This window comes from Octopus bimaculoides, chromosome 13 (genome assembly GCF_046866305.1).
Source record: "Octopus bimaculoides isolate indiv1 chromosome 13, ASM4686630v1, whole genome shotgun sequence".
Lineage (NCBI taxonomy): Eukaryota > Metazoa > Mollusca > Cephalopoda > Octopoda > Octopodidae > Octopus > Octopus bimaculoides.
Genome location: NC_142940.1, coordinates 62,146,207 through 62,168,644, shown reverse-complemented (window position 1 = coordinate 62,168,644; position 22,438 = coordinate 62,146,207). Strand labels below are relative to the sequence as shown.

General features: G+C 35.5%; 4 protein-coding genes across 9 annotated transcripts; 1 reads left to right on the top strand and 3 right to left on the bottom strand.

Annotated features, from left to right (window-relative positions):
* Positions 1-574: 574 nt before the first annotated feature.
* On the bottom strand, positions 575-4,160 carry LOC149132929 (uncharacterized). 2 transcript variants are annotated; one of them, XM_089361922.1, is made up of 2 exons: positions 3,660-4,160; positions 575-2,769 (listed from the first exon to the last, which is right to left on the bottom strand). In XM_089361922.1, exon 2 carries the CDS (start codon positions 2,373-2,375, stop codon positions 1,188-1,190), a length of 1,188 nt encoding a protein of 395 aa, XP_089218048.1. In that variant the 5' UTR covers positions 2,376-2,769; positions 3,660-4,160; the 3' UTR covers positions 575-1,187. The 2 variants fall into 2 exon arrangements, with proteins under 2 accessions (XP_089218048.1, XP_089218049.1); XM_089361923.1 differs by having other exon boundaries at positions 3,672-4,060.
* On the bottom strand, positions 4,160-8,302 carry LOC128249307 (uncharacterized). Its single transcript, XM_052972527.2, is given in 3 exon segments — positions 4,160-4,816; positions 4,818-6,254; positions 8,172-8,302. Coding segments are annotated over 2 exon segments (1,161 nt in total). The 5' UTR covers positions 5,912-6,254; positions 8,172-8,302; the 3' UTR covers positions 4,160-4,749.
* Positions 7,088-22,147, top strand: LOC106884296 (uncharacterized). Of its 3 annotated transcripts, none has more exons than XM_089361930.1 (3): positions 7,088-7,361; positions 17,191-17,265; positions 21,761-22,147. In XM_089361930.1, the coding sequence occupies exons 2-3, from the start codon at positions 17,249-17,251 to the stop codon at positions 22,128-22,130; spliced, it is 387 nt and encodes a 128-aa protein (XP_089218056.1). In that variant the 5' UTR covers positions 7,088-7,361; positions 17,191-17,248; the 3' UTR covers positions 22,131-22,147. The 3 variants fall into 3 exon arrangements, with proteins under 3 accessions (XP_089218056.1, XP_014791085.1, XP_014791084.1); XM_014935599.3 differs by lacking the exon at positions 7,088-7,361 and adding an exon at positions 15,270-15,407; XM_014935598.3 differs by lacking the exon at positions 7,088-7,361 and adding an exon at positions 15,589-15,726.
* On the bottom strand, positions 10,759-15,351 carry LOC128249308 (uncharacterized). Of its 3 annotated transcripts, none has more exons than XM_089361925.1 (2): positions 14,994-15,351; positions 10,759-12,577 (listed from the first exon to the last, which is right to left on the bottom strand). In XM_089361925.1, exon 2 carries the CDS (start codon positions 12,177-12,179, stop codon positions 11,163-11,165), a length of 1,017 nt encoding a protein of 338 aa, XP_089218051.1. In that variant the 5' UTR covers positions 12,180-12,577; positions 14,994-15,351; the 3' UTR covers positions 10,759-11,162. The 3 variants fall into 3 exon arrangements, with proteins under 3 accessions (XP_089218051.1, XP_052828488.2, XP_052828489.2); XM_052972528.2 differs by lacking the exon at positions 14,994-15,351 and adding an exon at positions 14,065-14,762; XM_052972529.2 differs by lacking the exon at positions 14,994-15,351 and adding an exon at positions 14,223-14,762.
* Positions 22,148-22,438: the final 291 nt, after the last annotated feature.

Genomic DNA, 22,438 nt, shown 5'->3' with positions numbered 1-22,438 from the left:
GACCCCCACCACACCCCACCTCCACTTGCTGTAGTTTGAGGAAGATAAATATAAAATTATATCACATTTTAAAATTATATGACAATAGTTGAAGGCAGAATGATTAGCACACCAGGCGAAATGATCAGTGACATTTTCGTCTGCCTTTACGTTCTAGGTCCAATTTTCACTTAAGTCAACTTTGCTTTCATCATTTCAGGTGAATAAAATAAGTACCAGTTGAACTCTGGCTTCAATGTAATCGACTTACCCCCAACTCCCCTGAAGTCGACGGACTTGAGCCAAAATTTGAAACCAATATTATCTGAGAATAAGAAATATCTTGTCTTTAGACAACCTCTCACTTGGCTCTCATCAACCAACTCACTCCATTACAAAGCCACCAACATCACCATTTCATCTACAATATCATCTTATTATTTACATCTCATTCACTTCCTCATAACATCAGATCAGATCTTGTATTAAATAGTGTCAATAAATTAAATAGCTTTAAAGTGAACAATTGGTGAAAATCAGTTTAGAAAATGTGCAAACAAGATTTGGTTATTAAAAAAAAGTAGAAAACGAATAATTTCATAGTAAGCCAGTTTTATTTAGAGTTTAAATTAATATAAAAAAATATGAAGAGACTGTTGCAATTAGAACTCTGGAATTTACACTTGAAATGACAAAATGCTTGAGATGACAATCTTTATAATCATCATACAATGATGATGATGATGATGATGATGATGTGGTCCAACACATTCCAGCATTGACAATGGACATAAAAAAAAATATTGATGATATTAATTCAAAAAATTACTCCACCAATTTTGTTTTTATGTAAAGTTTAATATTACAATGACAAATTAACATTAATTTTCACCATAAACTCATGAAGGAACCATGTCATAGATGAAATTATAGACATTACCGACAAAAGAATTAGTCTCTTGATAAAATACAATAGATGATAAAACAAGAATCAATATAATATACCTGAAAGAATATACATAACATACAGAAAAAGTGTACCCACAATCCAGATGTATAAGTACATCACATACTTCTATCCTATTAAAGTATGGTGAAAGACTATATGTTATCATTTGTTTATTCCTTATTATTTAGCATCATACATGGTTATGAATGCATACAGTTCAGAGATGTTTTAGTCTCTTATCTAGCACAAGGAGATACTCTCATGGAAGAATACAGAAATGAATTGCTACAGCATGTTGAGCGAATGGCTTACCACAGATATTACACTGATGTGATTTTTCTCCCGTATAAATACATTTGTGCGTAGATAATACCTTTCTGTTAGAGAATGATTTACCACAGATGTCACAATGATAAGGCTTTTCGCCAGTATGAACACGTTTATGTGCAGTTAAAGCAGTACTTTGAGAGAATGATTTACCACAAATATCACAATGATATGGTTTTTCCCCAGTATGAATGCGTGTATGTGTCTTCAAATGGTTACTCCAAGTAAATGATTTACCACAGATATCACAATGATATGGCGTTTCTCTGGTATGAACACGTTTATGTACAGTTACAGCAGGACGTTGAGAAAATGATTTACCACAGACATCACAATGATATGGTTTTTCTCCAGTATGAATGCGTTTGTGAAGATGCAAAGCATCATTCCGAATGAATGATTTACCACAGATATCACAATATGGATTTTCTCCAGTATGAATATGTTTGTGATGACGCAAAGAATCCTTTCGAAGGAATGATTTACCACAGATATCGCAAATATATCGGCTTTCTCCAACATGGATACGTTTGTGTATAGTCAAGGCACTATTTTGAGGGAATGATTTACGACAGATATTACACCTGTAAGGTTTCTCTCCTGTATGAATGTATCTGTGAGTAGTTAACTCATCATTTCGAGAGAATGATTTGTCACAGCTATCACAGTGATAAGGCTTTTCTCCTGTATGAATGCGTATGTGTTTAATTAACTGGTTATTTTGATTGAATGATTTACCACAGATATCACAATGATATGGTTTTTCTCCAGTATGAATGCGTTTGTGATCAGTTAAGTTAGTACTTTTAGCGAATGATTTACTGCACATATCACACTGATATGGTTTCTCTCCTGTATGAATACGTCTGTGTGTAGTTAAAATATCTTTACGCATGAATGACTGACCACAGATATCACACTGATATGGTTTCTCTCCTGTATGAACACGCACATGAACAGGTAATTCACCTTTTCTAGTGAACCTTTTACCACAAAAATTACAGTGATATGGTTTCTCTCCTGTATGAATACGTATGTGAGCAGTTAAATTACTTCTTGAGGCTAATGACTTTTTACAGATATCACATTCATATGAAGACTTTGCTAAGCTTTTTGCCATCTTTTTAGAACAAAAACTAACAGTTAACTCATTGGATAATAAGTTTTCTTCTCTGTCCACAATATATATGTTTGCTGCTTTCCTTTCTATAATTTATTTCTAACAAATATTCCTTCTGCTATATGTCCATCATCCGGATGCAAAGTGCTTCATAAATCTACCTGAATATATTTAAAATGCAGAATTGCATTGGACTCATTCCAGAGAATGACACACACAAATGTTGCTTAATAATCTCACCCAGAGGAAATCTTTCAACGTAATTCATTAAATTTATATGAAAATAGTTATATTTGTTCAGTTCAACATCTTTTCTCCTTAAAAGATGATAAATATTGATGATGCTTCTGTTGTATAATAAACATGAATGTTTCTGCCAGTTTCAGCTCTGATTCTGAAATAATAAGGAAAACAGTATAAGATTTCAAGGATACATAAACAGCATAAATTTCATTTCATTACTATATCTATAAATTGTAGAAGTGAAACCTTGACCAGAACAACTGAATTCCTCCAGTGTATCTCTATAATTTTACATATAGAACAGAGCAGAGAAATAAATATATTTTAACAATACATCATCTCCGAAAAGGATAACTGTCTGCTTGCCTAGCAAGAGTCACTGCGATGCAAGAAGTGTCATTTGCTTCCAGTCTTCTGACCAGTAAAGGGACAGTATTACCTTACTTGGAAACAAGTGAAGGTTGCAGACAATAGAAAATCTGCCTCAGGACATTGAGACGGGAAAAAAAACAACGATGCATGGCACCTTGGACAGGAGTCTTCGACGATGATCCACGGCAGACAAATGCTTTACGAAAGGATTCGAGAGACGAAAACTGAAAGAAGCTGGTCGTGTATGTGTGTGTGTGTCACCGTAACATAGCGGCTGGGCAAAAAGTAACCGACATAATAAGTACCAGGTATTAAAAAATAAGTACTCGGATCGAATTGTTCGATTAAACCTTTGAAGGTGATGCCCCAGCCTGGCCGCAGTCTAATGACTAAATCAAGTAAATGATAAAGATCGTGAAAGGTGCGATGAAGAGTGAGGTGCAGTTATTAGTTTTTGTTATTTTACTTTATTATATTTCTAATGTGAATTGTAAACATTTCAAAACAGACGGAAAATTGGCGGACAATCGTAATATATTAAATTCATGAAGAGGAAGAAAAACCTTCTCAATTCTTCGTCATTTTTCATTTCCTATGGAGAAACCACAGTTATTCCGAAGATCCGTCTTGAAAATATTTTATATCGATTTAAACACTATAAATACTTACTTTTCTTTTTACCTTTCTATTTTCTTTGATAAATTCGATAAATGCGACAAAGTTCTTCGCCGGAAATAATTATGGTAGAAGTTGGGCGGAAGTAACAGAATCCGGATAAACCTTTATGATAATAAATAGAAAACCAAAATATGGATATGTTTAGAGCAGCGCTTCTTAAACTTTTATTCATTCATGGCCCCATATTCCATCACGAGATTTTTCGCGACTCCGGGTATTAAATAATTTATGTTTTCGCGTAACAATATACATATAAAAAAGAGGTTACTTTTCGGTTATCTCACCCCCATTAAAAAAGTTGGATTATCTCCCCAAGTTTTATGAGAAATATCGGTACTTTTAGTTATCTCCCTCAACTAAAAACATCTTGAATCTGATATTTTTATAACAAATCCCACAAAACTGAGGCTTTAAAGTGAACAATCGGTGAAAATCAGTTTAGAAAATGTGCAAACAAGATTCGGTTATTAAAAAAGGTAGAAAAAGATTAATTTCAGAGAAAACCAGTTTTATTTAGAGTTTAACTTATTATAAAAATACAAAGAGACTGTTGCAGTCAGAACTTTGGAATTTACACTTGAAATGACAAACTGCTTGAGATGACAATCTTTATAATCATCATACAATAATGATGATGATGGTGATGATGTGGTCCAACACATTCCTGCATTGACAATGGACATAAAAAAAAAACATTGATGATATTAATTCAGAAAATTTTTCCACCAATTTTGTTTTTATGTAAAGTTTAATACAGCAATGACAACTTAACATTAATTTTCACCATAAACTCATGAAGGAACCATGTCGTAGTTTAAATTAAAGACATTACCAACAAAAGAATTGGTCTCTTGATCAAATACAATAATGATAAAACAAGAATCAACATAATATACCTGAAAGAATATACACAACATACAGAAAAAGTGTACCCACAATCCAGATGTATAAGTACATCACATACTTCTATCCTATTAAAGTATGGTGAAAGACTATGTTTTATGATTTGTTTATTCCTTCTTATTTAGTTTCATACATGGTTATGAATAGGATATATTTAAGAGATTTTTCAGTCTTTCTCTCATGGAACAATACAGACGTGAACAGCTAAATCATGTTGAGAGAATGACTTACCACAGATCTCGCATATGAATCTGTTTGTGCTGAGTTAATACATTTCTGTAAGAGAATGATTTACCACAGATATCACAATGATATGGCCTTTCTCCAGTATGAATACGTTTGTGATCACGCAAAGAATCACTTCGAGTGAATGATTTACCGCAGATATCACAATGATATGGCTTTTCTTTTGTATGAATGTGCTTGTGTACAGTCACAGCAGGTCTTTGTGAAAATGCTTTACCACGAATATAAGGCTTTTCTCCAGTATGAACACGTTTATGTACAGTTACAGCAGTACTTTGAGAGAATGATTTACCACAGATATCACAATGATATGGCTTTTCTCCAGTATGAATACGTTTGTGACTACGCAAGCTATCACTTCGGGGGAATGCCTTACCACAAATATCACAATGATATGGTTTTTCTCCTGTATGAATTCGTTTATGTCCCTTTAAATCATTACTTCCAACAAATGCTTTTCCACAAATATCACAAATAAATCGTTTTTCTCCAGTATGAATACGTTTGTGTACAGTCAAAGCATTATTTACAAAGTATGACTTACCACAGATGTCACACCGATAAGGTTTCTCTCCTGTATGAATATGTTTGTGTGTAGTTAACTCATCATTTCGAGAGAATGATTTGTCACAGGCGTCACAGTGATAGGGTTTTTCCCCAGTGTGAATACGTTTGTGTTTAGTTAGCTGATTATTTTGATTGAATGATTTATCACAGAAATCACAATGATATGGTCTTTCACCAGTATGAATACGTTTATGATCCGTTAAGTTAGTAATTGTAGAGAATGATTTGCTACACATATCACAGTGATAAGGTTTCTCTCCTGTGTGAATACGTTTGTGTGTAGTTAAAATATCTTTACGAGTGAATGATTGACCACAGATATCACACTGATATGGTTTCTCTCCTGTATGAACACGTTTATGAATAGTCAATTCGTCTTTTCTTGAGAACCTTTTACCACAGATATCACAGTGATATGGTTTCTCTCCTGTATGAATACGTATATGTGTAGTTAGATTACCTTTTGAACTGAATGACTTGTTACAGATATCACATTCATATGAAGACTTTGCCAAGCTTTTTGCCATCTTTATAGAACAAAAAATAACAGCTGTTTAACTGATTCACTAATAATTTTTCTTCTCTCACCACAATATATATGTTTGCTGCTTTCCTTTTTTTTCTGCTATGTGTCCATCATCTGAATGGAGAGTGCTTTATAAATTTATATGAAGATATTTAAAACGCAGAATTGTATATTACTCATTCCAGAGAAATTTTTCAAAATAATTCCTTAAATTTATATGAAAATGGTTATATTTGTTCAGTATAACATCTTATGTCTTTAAAAGATGATAAATATTGATGATGTGTCTGTTGTATAATAAACGAAATTAAACGAAATTGTTTATGCCAGTTTCACCTCTGATTCTGAAATAATAAGGAAAACAGTATAAGATTTCAAGAATGCATAAACAGCATAAATTTCATTTCATTACTATATCTATAAATTGTAGAAGTGAAACCGTGACCAGAACAACTGAATTCCTCCAGTGTATCTCTATAATTTTACATATAGAACAGAGCAGAGAAATAAATATATTTTAACAATACATCATATCATAAAAGTATAACTGTCTGCTTGCCTAGCAAGAGTCACTGCGATGCAAGAAGTGTCATTTGCTTCCAGTCTTCTGACCAGTAAAGGGACATGGAAACAAGTGAAGGTTGCAGACAATAGAAAATCTGCCTCAATTCTGTCTTATTCACTGGACATTAAGGTGAAAAAAAAAAAAGAAAAACAATGTTATAAAATACAAGTTGATATATCATTATTTTTTGATGTCAGCTTTTCCATGCTGTCAAAATTATTTGGCTCTATGATTTTTCTGATACAAACCCCTTTAACTGTCTCTTATGGCATGCAGCAATATACTGTATATACCCATATTACATTAAGACGCATATAATATTGTGCACACACACACATATATACGAGATAATCCTTGACTTATGACAAGTAGAAGCTATATGCAATCTCCAGTATCTCATTCTATGATCTCCACAACTCTTCAGAACAAGGAACAACTTTTGGACAACAATGATATACGTTTCTTTTGTTACAAATATTCTCTTCTATTTTTTAAACAACTGAAATTATCATTTTAATTGCTGAGGTGCGTTTCTAAAGAACCTCCAGATAATCAGTCAAAAGTGTGGAAAAAATAAATGTTTTTAGGATAACCGAAGTCATGCCAGTCTACGAATTCATACAATGGTGTTTGATGTTGTTGGCCGATAGTGCTGTCTGTAAAACACGTTTCTCACTCTGTAAATAGACAAGAATATGACGCATGTGCTTATTGTATTTTACGATGGAAATATAAAGGTTGCATAGCTATTACTTGAATGTTTGGAGCTAATGCATTAGCCCCGAATGTTTTTAGGTTTACCAAAGTCTTTGCCTGAATTTAGACAGTGGCGTTTGCCGGTGTTCGCCGATGATGCTTTCCAACTATAAAAGCAGGCTACAGTAAGGTAAGCCACACAATTATGTAACCGTGTTATTTCTACGTACAGGATAATACTATACCTTAATCCACAAATGTGGTCCCGTTGTCCGTGAAGTACTTAGGGTCCACTTTTATACTGGGACTATGGAAAATTCCCAATTTTTCGGCCAAAGATAGGCAGTCGACTTTTACATGAGATCAACTGTTACTCGAGTAATATACGTTAGATCGTGAAAGGTGCGATGAAGTGTGAGGTGCAGTTGGTAGTTTGTTTATTTTATTTCTAATGTGAATTGTAAATATTTCAGAACAGAAGGGAAATTGGAAAGAAAATTAATTCATGTGAATCGTGGCAGCTATTCCGAAGGCGTAATTGAGAGGGACAGAGAGACTGAGACAATTCAAAAAGTAAAGATACTGAATTCTTTTCTTTTTTCTGTTTTAGGAAGGCGATTGACATCTGTTTTGCAAGGTGAAGTTCTATATAATAGTGAAAATACCCCAAAATAACAACAACAACAAAAATTCTATTTTATTAGTGACGACTATTCCAAAAGCCACCCTATTAGGGTGTCCACAAGGTCTGGGTACATGTAGTAAATAAAATCATAACATAAACAATTAGATATAAGAAATAATAATTTCTTAAAGTATGTGTTAATCCCCATTACCCAGACTTTGTGGACACCCTGTATATTAGAATCATGAAGGGGAAGAAAAACCCTCCCAATTCTTTGCTCTTTTCATTCCCCATGGAGAAACGACGGTTATTCCGAAGATCCGTCTTGAAAATATTTAATATCGATTTAAACACTATAAAACTATAAATACTTACTTTTCCGTTTACCTTTATATTTTCTTGGATAATTTCGATTAACACAAGAAATGATTATGGTAAGATGCTGGACGGAAAGAAAACCAAAGTAAAGATACATTTAGAGATTTATTATTACACATAGTTTCGTACTTATTCTGTTAACACTTATGTATTGACCACCCGCGGTGGTAAAAACTACGTGCACCACCCGTTTTCGGCGTAACAAAAACCCTAACACTGGGTGTCCGTATTCTCTACTTTCGCCTTGACTAGCACTGAATAGGCACAGCTGTTCAGCCAAGGGTTTTCTTGGACTAAACAACGACGTGAGAGCAATGGAACCTCTACGTACTTGTACGATTTGCTAGAAATAACTGTCAAATTTAGCTCAAGTTATACCAATCGGATCTGTTCCATCTCAGGCACAGATTAAAAATTTTTTTTTTTAACTAAACACTTTGAAACTTCAGAGACGGATCTTTCTGAATTGACGGGCACCACTTTTCATTTATGTTTTATGTAGTGTTTTTGGTACCGAAACACTTTCAAACTTCGTATACTTGTATATTTTGTGTTATAGAACAGATAAAAAATTTTGTAGTCGAAGTTATTTCATGTAAAAAATTGTCGTATTTCGGTAATTTCAACCAATCACTGACGTCTATTGAGGTGAAAACAATTACTGCTATGAAATATAAACAACATATTCTAGTGGTGTAATGGGACCTGTTTCGTTAAGAAAACAAGTGGTGCCCGTCAATTCAGAAAGATCCGAAAATGTTATGGGAACTCGGTACATATTATGGCTAATATCCAGTGTTGTACGAGAGTAGTTCACGGATCTTGTCAATCTCAGTCACGGATTTTTTAATTAAACAGTTTCAACTTCGGATACTGGTTGAATGCATCAGAGGTTTTTCTATTCGGTATATAAAAAAAGTTTGGCTACTTTTTCTAGCAGATCATACAACCACATACAGGTTCTGTCGTTGGTCTGTCTCAGTTATAATTTTGTAAAAATAATGAGCCAAAAGTTGTGGTTCGCAAACAGCAGCAGTAACTTTCTTCAGGTGAATACACGTCATTGATTAGTTAAATTTACCCAAATACGACCAGTTTAACACGAAATAACTTCTAAATTACAAAATTTTGTCAAAAACGCTAAGAGTAAACTGTGTTCTACATGACACATTCACCCAGTATCCGAAGTTTCAAACTGTTTGGTTTAAAAAAATTAAAAAATCTGTGGTTGAGATGGAATAAATCCAACTGTCTGAAACTTTGTATACTGATGTAATTTCTCATGCAGAACACAGTTTACTTTGAACATTTTCAACAAAATTTCATATTTTAGAAGTTATTTCATGTTAAAGTTGTCGTATTTGGGTAATTTTTAGCCAATAAATGACATGTATTCACTTAAAGAAGCTGCTGCTGTTTGCGATAGCAATTGAAGAGGAACAACTTCCGGGTCATCTCTACTAAATGTCACCACTCTGTTCTGCCTGTATATTATCCTTTCTAGTCAGCATGTGCATTCCTTAATCTTCCCCTCTCTACTGGCAGACAGCCACCTCTGCACTATCAACTACCAACCTGCGAGCGAACTTGTCACAACCACTACAGTTACATAATTTCTTATGTATGAGCTGCTGTTTTTACCTGGAAAATTTAATGTACTGCTTATAGAAAAGTGCGCCTAAATTGGTGTACTTTTTTATAAGTTTCAGGAGGAAAATAATTTCTGTATAGAAATCGATTGATTCCACTGATTTTTTTTTCAGAGGAAAGGTCAGTTGGTGAACAATGTGAAAGACTACGGCTACAGTACATTGGTGCCTGGAAGAAAACAAAGCATATTTGTTTTACCTTCTATTTCTAGCAGATCTAGAGATCACATAAAGGTTTCATCTTTCTTGACTTTGCTGATTTCTATGACAGTAGATAGGTCCTACCTAAAATACATTGGCAATAAACATCTTTGATTGGCCTATATTACAGAACTGTACATGTTTGCGACTTCTTGATTAGGTTCTAGAAGGGAAAAAATGAATATCATTTTCATCACCAGCATGCATAAACTGGCAGATTGTATGATGCTTGTGTTAGACCGGCAATGATGCAGGGTAGTGAGGCATGGGCCTCGAATGTAGAGAATTTGATAAGGCTGGAAAGAAACAAGGCAAGTATGCACAAGTGGATGTATTTCAAAGACTTGGTAGAATGGTGCCGAGTGAACAACTAGGTATAACAGGAATCAGATATTGTGTTCAAGAAAGAAGACTGCACTGGTATGGACAGGTGATGCATATTCATGAAGACAGCTGTATAAAGTACCCATGACTTAATGTACTCATTCAAATATTACTCTACCAATTTTGTCTTGACTACATTATATCTCCACAACAAAGCCACCATTATCACCATTTCATCTACAATATCATCCTGGTATTCATATCTTGTTCACTTCCTCGTAATGTCAGATCAGATCTTCTATTAAATAGTGCCAATAAATTATATAGGTTTCAAGTAAACAGTCAGTGAAAATCAGTTTAGAAAATGTGCAAACAAGATTTGGTTATTAAAAAAAGTAGAAAACGAATAATTTCATAGTAAACCAGTTTTATTTAGAGTTTAAATTATTTATAAAAATACAAAGAGACTATTGCAGTCAGAACTCTGGAATTTACACTTGAAATGACAAAATGCTAGAGATAATCATTATCGTCATCATGTGATGATGATGATGATGATGATAATGTGGTCCAACACATTCCAGCATTGAAAATGGACATAGAAAAATATTGATGATGATAATTCAGAAAATTGCTCCACCAGTTTTGTTTTTATACCCACAATCCAGGGCATACTTCTATCCTATTATAACATGATGAAAGACTATATGTTCTGATTTGTTTATTTCTTATTATTTAGCATCATACATGGGTATGAATGCTTACAGTTAAGAGATGTTTTAGTCTCTTCCCTACCACAAGGCGATTCTTTCTCTCATAGAATACAGAAATGAATTGCTACAGCATGTTGAGCGAATGGCTTACCACAGATATTACACTGATGTGATTTTTCTCCCGTATAAATACATTTGTGTGTAGTTAATACCTTTCTGTTAGAGAATGATTTACCACAGATGTCACAATGATAAGGCTTTTCGCCAGTATGAATACGTTTATGTGCAGTTAAAGCAGTACTTTGAGAGAATGATTTACCACAAATATCACAATGATATGGTTTTTCTCCAGTATGAATACGTGTATGTGCCTTTAAATCGCTACTCCGAATGAATGATTTACCACAGATATCACAATATGGTTTTTCTCCAGTATGAATACGTTTGTGATAACGCAAAGAATAGTTTCGAAGGAATGATTTACCACAGATATCGCAAATATATCGGCTTTCTCCAACATGGATACGTTTGTGTACAGTCAAGGCACTATTTTGAGGGAATGATTTACGACAGATATTACACCTGTAAGGTTTCTCTCCTGTGTGAATGTATCTGTGAGTAGTTAACTCGTCATTTCGAGAGAATGATTTGTCACAGACATCACAGTGATAAGGCTTTTCTCCTGTATGAATGCGTATGTGTTTAATTAACTGGTTATTTTGATTGAATGATTTACCACAGATATCACAATGGTATGGTTTTTCTCCAGTATGAATGCGTTTGTGATCAGTTAAGTTAGTACTTTTAGCGAATGATTTACTGCACATATCACACTGATATGGTTTCACTCCTGTATGAATACGTTTGTGTGTACTTAAAATGTCATTACGAGTGAATGAGTGACCACAGATATCACACTGATATGGTTTCTCTCCTGTATGAACACGTAAATGAACAGGTAATTCACCTTTTCTAGTGAACCTTTTACCACAGATATCACAGCGAAATGGTTTCTCTCCTGTATGAATACGTATGTGAGCAGTTAAATTACTTCTTGAGGCTAATGACTTTTTACAGATATCACATTCATATGAAGACTTTGCTAAGCTTTTTGCCATCTTTTTAGACCAAGAAAAAACAGTTGTTTAACTCATTGAATAATAAATTTTCCTTTCTCACCACAATATATATGTTTCCTGCTTTCCTTTCTATAATTTATTTCTAACAAATATTCCTTCTGCTATATGTCCATCATCTGGATGCAAAGTGCTTCATAAATCTACCTGAATATATTTAAAATGCAGAATTGTATTGGACTCATTCCAGAGAATGACACACACAAATGTTGCTTAATAATCTTACCCAGAGGAAATCTTTCAACGTAATTCATTAAATTTATATGTAAATGGTTATATTTGTTCAGTATAACATCTTTTGTCTTTAAAAGATGATAAATATTGATGATGCTTCTGTTGTATAAAAAACGAAATTGTTTCTGCCAGTTTCAGCTCTGATTCTGAAATAATAAGGAAAACAGTATAAGATTTCAAGGATACATAAACAGCATAAATTTCATTTCATTACTATACTTATAAATTGTAGAAGTGAAACCTTAACCAGAACAACTGAATTCCTCCAGTGTATCTCTATAATTTTACATATAGAACAGAGCAGTGAAATATATTTTAACAATACAGTATATCATAAAAAGACTTTTAAAAATAGGGATTGATTTGTTCGACTAAACCTATGAAGGCGATGCCCCAGCTTGGCCACACTCTAATGGCGGGAACAAAAGATATGCCGCATATACTCTTGTAAAAGTTGAAATTTTTAAGACCATTTTCTAAGATCAAATTTATGGGGTCGACTATTCCAAGGATACTACTTTTGAGGGGCTGAAATTCAAGCTAGAATCCGAAGTACCGTATCAGCAGCAGATCTCTAATCAAATAAAAACAAAAACACAATCAATTACAGTAATATTTTGGATTCTATACATCAAAACGCACGTCCTAATAAATAACAAAATCCATAAACGAGGCCGCGTAGGTCTTACAAAATATTTATTCTATGTCTTTTAGTTGTATCCATCAAACTTAACAGACTGAGTGAAATCGATTTATATCTCATAACATATCTACCTACCTGGTACCAGCATGCCACTACCTACTGTAATACGGTGCACGCACCTGATACCTACTCGGGGTGTTTCAAAAGAGGTTTGCTGGATCACCAGTATATTGTCCATAATATGGTGTAGAGTTGTACAAGATAACACTGTACCTTGACCAACAAATGTTGTTCTGTTGTTCGTGAATTACTAGGGTGAGCTTCTATATGGGTCCATGGAAAATTACCCATTTTTTTGCCAAAAAATAGGGGCACAAATTCGATATAAGTACCGAAAGATCACCAAATAGGGGATCGACTTTTATTCTTAGTATATACGATAGATCGCGAAAGGTGCGATGAAGTGTGAGGGGCATTTGGTAGTTTTTTTTTACTTTATTTTATTTCTAATGTGAATTCTAAACATTTCAGAACATACAAGAAATTTGAAAGAAAATTAATTCATGTGAATCGTGGCAGCTTTTCCGAAAGTGTAATTGAGAGAAAGAGAGAGATTAAAAAAAAAAAGATATTCAATTTTTTTTCTTTTTTAAGAAGGCGATTGACATCTGTTTTGCGAAGTGAGATTCTATAAAATGGTGAAAATACCAACTAAATAACGGAAAGAAATCTCAGAAATTCCATTTTATTACTGAGAGCTAATTTGAAAGCCACCCCACTTTTTTTGCAGTATTCCTGTGTTTGATACAAAGGAAATTACGATTCTGATAGAAATTTTGGCTGACAATCGTAATAAATAAAAATCAGGAAAGGGAAGAAAAACCCTCCCAGTTCTTTGCTCTTTTCATTTCCCCAAGGAGAAACGACAATTATTCCGAAGATCCGTCTTGAAAATATTTTATATCGATTTAAACAATTATAAATACTTACTTTTCCTTTTACCTTTCTATTTTCTTTGATAAATTCGATTAACAAAGGAGAGAAAGTTCCGCACTAATTAAGATTATGATCGAAACTGGGCGGAAGTCACAGAATTCCGGATAAATATTTATAATTGGAAATATAACAACATGGATATTTATTCTTACACAGAGTTTCGTAGTTATTCTGTTAAAAACTATGGATTGATCAGCACTTGACTGCTCAGTCTTGGTTTTTCTTCGACTAAACAACCACGTAGGAGCAATAGAACTTCTACGTACTTGTACGTTCTGCGAGAAATAACTGTCAAATTTCCCTCGAGTTTATACCATTCAATCTTGATTGGAGTTCATTAATGTATTCCACGCTATACGATGCCATAATGCTGTGTATGTGTTTGTTGTTAATATATACAATATATTTATAATATATAACACAATAATGAAGTAGTGAGTTCGATCCCTGTAAAACACTGTAAAAAGGCCACACATGTCTCGGAACTGAGTAGCATGTGCCTGTCCTGGCCCATCGAAGACTGGTTGTAGCTTCGTTGTCATGCCATGTCTCCACTGTAACAAGTTCTGTACTTAAATTCTCTTAGAAATAGTGAACGTTTACTAATACTTCACCTAAAATGGAAATTTTGGCGAGTGAAATAAGGGAACTTCTAAGTTAGGCCTGTTAGAAATAATAGCTTAATCTCTTCGAATATATATATATATATATATATATATATATATATATATATATATATATATTCATTCTACCAGGTTTCTTTAAATAATGTGGTTCTATATATATAATGTTTCCCTGCTTTTTTATGTTTACGAAAATGTAGAAAAAGTAGCAGTGAGATGGTTGCAATATCTGGTAATCTTCCAGTTTCGAGGGATTAAAAAAGTAAATAAATCACAAGGGGAAATAACTGAACGTCTTACCAGTATTATCCGTACTACTTTGTTTATAAATAAATCACGTGATTTGATTGACGTTAACTGTTTATATATAAATCACACACGTGATTGAATATCTTAGTTTCTTATGAGAAATCGAAAATGCCTCGTGGAAGACCGGCTGCACAACATCTTATCGTTGCTGAAAACGAAATCCTGACTCCTGAATTAATATTAGAGGAAAAATGGAAAATCTGTGATTTAAGCAGTAGCTCAGGATACAGAATGTTGGAATGGTGTGCGCGTCGTCGACTTATTAGAAATAAGTTTACCTGCGTCGACTGTCTAGTACCATGCGGACTTATTACACGTGGTGACAGAAAAAAACATTTTAAACTTTTATAAAAAAAAAATTCCATCGCATGCTGTTTTAGAGAAAAGGTAGTACGGATAATACTGGTAAGTCATTCAGTTATTTCCCTTGAATATTTCTTTTACCTCCTCGAAACTGGAAGATTACCGCAGTATCTTTTGATCATATGCGTGTTCGACCTGGGGCTAAACAACAAGAGTAAAGTATCTCTGATAGAAAGACAAACTTGACTTTTCCGTTAAAATCACAACTCTAGCAAGAAGCATAACATACAAAGCTGAAATACGAAAGGAACAGTTAAAGATGACGAAAGCACTCTAACAATAGGGATCTCTTTTCGAAGAGGACGTGTTTTCTTCCGGTACCGTCTGGCAATAACATCATGGCGAAGGACGATCTTGATGCGTAAGTGGACTTTATAAATATCAGCAATTAAACTGTTATCATACGTTCATATTTTCCAGGACATGTCCTGGATTTAGATGACAAAATTTGCGTCTGGGAAGAATTTTTAAAATTTTCTTCGGGTCCGGAATTTCAGTTCCCAATACTTGAAAAAAATTTAGGCAGCCTACAATACGAGTAGTTGTGAGACATTCTTGTCGTCTGAATATTTTACATTTTGGGTTCTCCTTTGTTATTAAAGGTTTCTTGGTTTATAGTAATATTGCGTGACTGTCTTCCTTTTGTAGTTTAATTATGGCTAAGTTAATACTTAATGAAGAGTTTCTAACTTTACGAGGTTTTATGACGCATATATATTTTTCCTCCATTTTCTTGTGCAACAAGAACGGTGTAACCATTCTACATAAGTAAAACAAACAAAAACCTCATCATTTCATGTGCTTAATTTCCACTAGTTGTTTTCCTAACATGATAATAAAAAACAAAATCGTTTTTCCTTCACCTTGACTATGTTACTATAAAAGAGCCTAGTTGACACGTCCTATCTTTTAAAAGCAAATTTGTCGTGCTCTGCTTGAGCAAAAAAAAGAATGTTTGGTTATTTTGTAGAGCTGGCTCCTGTTATGGGTTAGATTGATGCGTGTTAAACGTCTGGTTCTTGTCATAGAGGTGATACATCGTTGTTGCTTAACCCTAGTTCAGCCCTGGTCGAGTATACCTATGATCAACAGCTTTCCGATCTTTTCTGAGTATTGGGTACCTTGGAATACATTCTGTGCAATGCATTTTTTGTGATACAGTAATGTAATTTAAAGAACATTTCGCTGTTTTATCTATCAGGTAGAGTGACTATCTAAAGTCATCCTCGGTCGCTATTATCATTGATATTTCACGTTAAAAGATGCAACATGAATGTGCTTGGCTGTTGCAGTGCCAATTTTACCTTACAATCACTCGCTGTATTGTCCAACAGTGAGTTTCCTAAACAACTTCTAATGACATATACCAATATTCCCTGCTGCAGAGTGTAATTGAGGGAATGTCTACATCTTTTGACTAATTTTCATTTCCATTGATTATGATTGCCCATTTTCTTTTGTAAAATTATTTCTGCAAATTATGCACATAATGAATAAAACGTCTTTTAGAGCTTTATATAAGTTTATCATTTTGGAGCTTTATATAGGTTTTACATAGCCAACCTCATAGCCTTATGCTGAGATAACTGTCCTCATGTGTGAGGACCATGTCTGGGAGGCTTGTAAGGCTTGAATTTATACCAAATGATTAGTAACCCAGCATTACAACAAACATTCTTCAATCGATTCTATATATTTTGCAACCAATACTACATCTTAAATCCCTTTTCTTGTCTTTTTGGTTTTTGAATCTCTAATTTATTTAGCATCAAATCTCAGAATGCTCACAATGTATCTAACTTGTCATATATGTTTTAATTATCAGGTTAGCTGTTGCTGAACTTCTCCAAGAAGCTAAAAGAGGTTCTGAGAGGGCTAAAGAAATGGGAGCAATAGGATGGTAAGTTTGCTTTCACCATTTTTTTAGACAAAAAACTGGGGTTGATAGGTCTAAACATTATATAATATAATAAATGCAAAAACTAATTTCTGTGTGTCAATGTGTCATACTTTGATCCCCCCCTCTCTCACTATTCAGTGACACTTCTACTATCACTCATGCTGGGGTGAGAGTAATAGTAGGCATAGAGATAGTGAGGGTGGTGGCAAAGACAGAGAGAGAGAAAGAGGGACTGAACACTGAACCAACATACTGAACACTAATGGTAATGTTGTGATAGAGGCAGAGGCGGTGGTGTGGTAGTGGTGATTGCCAAGGCGGTCAGGGATGACAGTGGTGATGGTGGTGGAGGGAAAGGCGGCAAAGTCAAAGATATTGATGGTGGTGGCATCAGAAGTCTGAATGGTGTGTGTATGGCAGATGTGGTGGTACTGTTGTTTATCATGCAGCTTTGCAATGAGTTTCAAGTCGATAAATTATATCAGGGTTCTGCAGTTTCTGCCCATCAGATTTGCTCACAAGGCATTGGTCAGTCCACCGCTATACAAAGAGACCATTGCCCATGATGCTGCATAGTGAGGACTGAATCAGGAACCATGTAGTTGGGAAACAAATTTCTTAAGCACAGAGCCATACTGGCTTCTGAATAAAATACAGTCGTACTCTTAATTCAAGAGAGAGAGAGTAGGAAGAACACACAGCTCTGTAAATAATTACTCCGACTTCATTTATGCAAATTAAAAAAATGTAAAACAATGAGGCGACGGGATCGAGCGGTGTCTTTAGCGAAGTCAATCCATTTAATGTCATCGTGGCCGATTCAATTTTATAGGTTATCTCCCTTTAAATGATTAACTTAACGATATCGTTGATTTCTCCTAGGTGACTAAGGTTACTTTTTAATCACTTATCGAACTCAAGGCAGGTTTTTGGAGGAGAAGAGGCGAGCTCCCTTCTAGAGGATGTGAGGAAGGAAAAGGGGACGGATGGGTTGCCATGCCACAACGCCTTAATGAAGAGGGTGAGGTTGCGGAATAATTTCCAAATTTTTTCTTCATATGGGTGGCGGGGCTGGTATTTGTTAGTTTCAGAACAGCTGATTTAGTTGACCTCACCATTCCATCGTTTTTGTCTATCAAGGACTACATTATCTCTTGTGTTCCTCCTTTTGTTTTAGACAGTAAAGTATTACTTGAGAGAATTTAGCTGCTATACCTCACAGACTAGGTGGCCAGTAGAGGTTTCCTCGTCTGTTCGCTTTACCGTATTTAGCCTGATGCTATAAGACATTTCTACCAGTTCACTGCCCTGAGGAGAATATGGTGACTCCTTACAAGATGTACGAAGATTTACATGTTATTGGAGAAGATAAATAGTTCTAGCAGTAGTTTCTTAAATTGGTGCCATATCTAAAGATTTTTTTTTTTACAAAATAAGAATCAAAATTAAATGCAAGTGCAATCAGTTCAGTGCAATAACTGCGAAATATAGGCCAGTATTCTCCACTTCTGTTAGGTTTTCGTTTTTCTTGCATGACACTACCACATCGATGACAAGGGTCTGCTTCTTGTGATGTATCCAGAAGATTGTTTTCTAGTAAAAATGCAACTACTGTTTCCTCTGTAAAAATTATACGTCTAGAGAAATCCTTTAACAGCAATGTTATGGTTAAAATTAACTCAGGTTAAGAAAAAGTAGACCGCATGCTAAAAGTAATTTTACAGCATAGACAGGACACTGCAATAGGCTGCATGCTAAAGTAGCACCAAATGTTTATTTTTGTATACTTCCACCTTATATTTGAAAAGTTTTCTTAATTTTCTTTTCAATTGCACAGTGTTTGTTGAGATCCTCAAAATTAATCTATAATTAGTAGCGAGATAAGACATCCCAAATATTATTTTAGCAAGTTTAAGAGGATTCAGGGAGCTTCTATCTCTGCTGGCAACTAAGGGCCTCTTGCTCAGGATGATGCATGTGTGTGAACTGCCATGCTACACAGCAGTGAAACATGGGCCATGACTGCTGAGGACACGATGCATAGGCTTAAAAGAAATGAAGCTAGTATGATCCGCTGGATGTGTATACACGACAGAGTGTGAACACCCTGAGAGAAAAGTTGGACATACGAAGCATCAAATGTGGTGTGCAAGAGAGACGACTGTGCTGGTACGGTCATGTGTTACGTATGGATGAGGACAGCTGTGTGAGGAAGTGACACACTCTAACTTTGGAAGGAACCGATGGAAGAGGTAGACCGAGGAAGACGTGATGAGGTGATGAAGCATGACCTTCAAACGTTGGGCCTCACACAGGCAATACAGGAGACCGAGACCTTTGGAGATATGCTGTGATTGAGGAGACCCAGTGTTACATGTCCGGCCCATTTAAGAGTACCCTTGATACGTCAGGCGATATGAGATGCTTAAGACCTGTTGAGTCAAGTAAAACTAAAATCGTAGCTGTGGCCAGTGCCCCCTGACTGGCTATCGTGCTGGTGGCACGTAAAAAGCACCATCCAAACGTAGTCGATGCCAGGTCCACCTGACTGGCTCCTGTGCCAGGGGCATGAAAAAAGCACCATCCAAATGTGGCCAATACCATTGCCGCCTAACTGGCCCCTGTGCCTGTGGCACATAAAAAGCACCCACTACACTCTTGGAGTGGTTGGTGTTAGGAAGGGCATCCGGCTGTAGAAACATTGCTAGATCAGAGTGGAACCTGGTACAGCCTTCTGGCTTGCCAGACCGCAGTCAAACCGTCCAACCCATGCCAGCATGGAAAGCGGACGTTAATCGATGATGATGATGATTAATGCAAATCAACATTTGATGGGATTTGATCTCAGACCATCGATACTGCAAAGCAATTTGTCCGTTACTCAGCTGATTCTGACAATACATCCACGCTGAGTACGCACTAATATTTAATAATTCCAAATGACCGTTAATTATTAGTTTCACCCATTTATTCCTCTCCCCTTCACCCTAAAAAAGACTAGACTAAGGGTACACCCTTTTCCTCTATATTAAAGACGGAAAAAAAAAATTTATAAATCTAAGGGAGATAATTCTTCCACTTGTTTAACAAGTTTTTATACCCAGTACACTCTGTGTGGCCCGTTTTGTCAGTTTTTCTGGCCATTTAGTCTTGATAGACTTTTCCAACTGCCTCACATTGATGATGTGGCCATTTAGAAGACAGTCAGTAAACACAAAGCCTCTTGCATCCCAAAAAGCTGAGGCCGTCACCTTCTCTGCAGGTAAAACAACTTTGATCTTCTTTGGAGCAGGCGAGGGAGGGTGTTTCCATTGCCTGGATTGTCTCTTTGCTTGTAGCTCAAAGTGATGAAACCAACACTCGTCCTAGGTTAGAGAACTTTGAGGCCAGCTGGATCTGCCTCAAACAATGTCAGATTTCCCATGATGTGATCAGCCTGGTATACTTTTGATCAGGTGTCAGAAGACATGGCACCCACCTAGCATAAACCTTCGTCATGCTAAGTTCATTGTGCAGAATATTCTCAACTCTCCCATGGGATATGCTAATAGCATTCGTTATTTGATTTATAGTCAATTGCCTGGACATTCAGACCTCGTGTGGCAATTGCAGGACGTTCAGACCTCGGGTCATCTTCAAAGCTCTCTCTTCCCCTCCTAAATTCAGCTGCCCACTTTTGCACAGTTGATAAAGTTGGAGCATCATCCCCTACTGCAGCAACCATGTCAGCATGAATGTTCTTGAGGGGGCTAAACCCTTTCTCTGCAGGTATTTGATAACACCATGATGCCAAATTTTGTCCGTTTTCAACAGAGGTTGCTACTTACTTTTGAAGTCTTCTTTGAACAGTCAAATATTATTTCCCTGAAAAGAAACAATTCAGTTATTAACAAGAAGAGTTGAAATTAATGCATCCAAGATTTCACAGCTCTAGCATCACTTCTTCACAGTCAAACTACGAACATTTTAGCCCACCCTTATATATAACCCATTATTTTTGTCTATTTTATATATATAGGTGTAGGAGTGGTTGTGTGGTAAGTAGCTTGCTTACCAACCACATGGTTCCGGGTTCAGTCCTACTGCGTGGCACCTTGGGCAAGTGTCTTCTACTATAGCCTCGGGCCGACTAAAGCCTTGTTAGTGGATTTGGTAGACGGAAACTGAAAGAAGCCCGTCGTATATATATATATGTATGTGTATACATGTGTGTCTGTGTTTGTCCCCCCCCCCCCAACATCGCTTGACAACCGATGCTGGTGTGTTTACGTCCCCGTAACTTAGCGGTTTGGCAAAAGAGACGATATAATAAGTAATGGGGTCGATTTGCTCGACTGAAGGCGGTGCTCCAGCATGGTCACAGTCAAATGACTGAAACAAGTAAAAGAGTATATAGCTATGTAAGCTACATAAATATTTCACTTTCATACAAATTAGTTTGCAGCCTAAAATATTTTACTCTCATTGCACAAAACTATTCAACCTTTACTTTCAGGCGCAAATGTCCAATTCCACAAGCAAATAAGGTTTTCCTCAATAACACTCTGCTCGGCATCGTCAGTGATTCAAAACGGCGCCAAAGACAAAGAGAAGCAATCATCAAAAGTAATATCCTCCCAAACAGCAGGAATCACCACACATCAAACTCAAGCCATCATCGTAGCAGACATCGTTCACCTACCTCCTCATCTCGGAAATCTGAACATTTACCAAGAGACTCCAAGAAGTCTCCCTCTTCTTCTCCTGAATCTAATGCCAGAAATGGTTCTGTAGACACATCACAATCTCAGAGGAAAAGATATTCTTCTCATAAATCAAAACACGAAGTAAAACATAAAAAGCAGAAACTACACAAGAAAAAATAAATTTTTTTGATTTTTCACATTTCTTTCATTTTTTATTTATTGTTTTATTTATTGCAATTTGGAAGAATTTTGGGAGCAACAAAATGATGATTAAGAAATTTTATGGTTCTTTTCTAATACAGACAGAAGACCAGAAATTTTCTGGTTTTAGTCATTTAAATCGTCATTAGTACAAGACAAGTATTTCATTTCATTGGCCCTGGCTGGACAAAGAGCAGGGTTGGTTTCAGTGAGAACGTAGAGGGCCAGACAGAACAAACACTGCAAGACATTTTGCACAGAACTGTTAGGATTCTGCTAATTTGCTT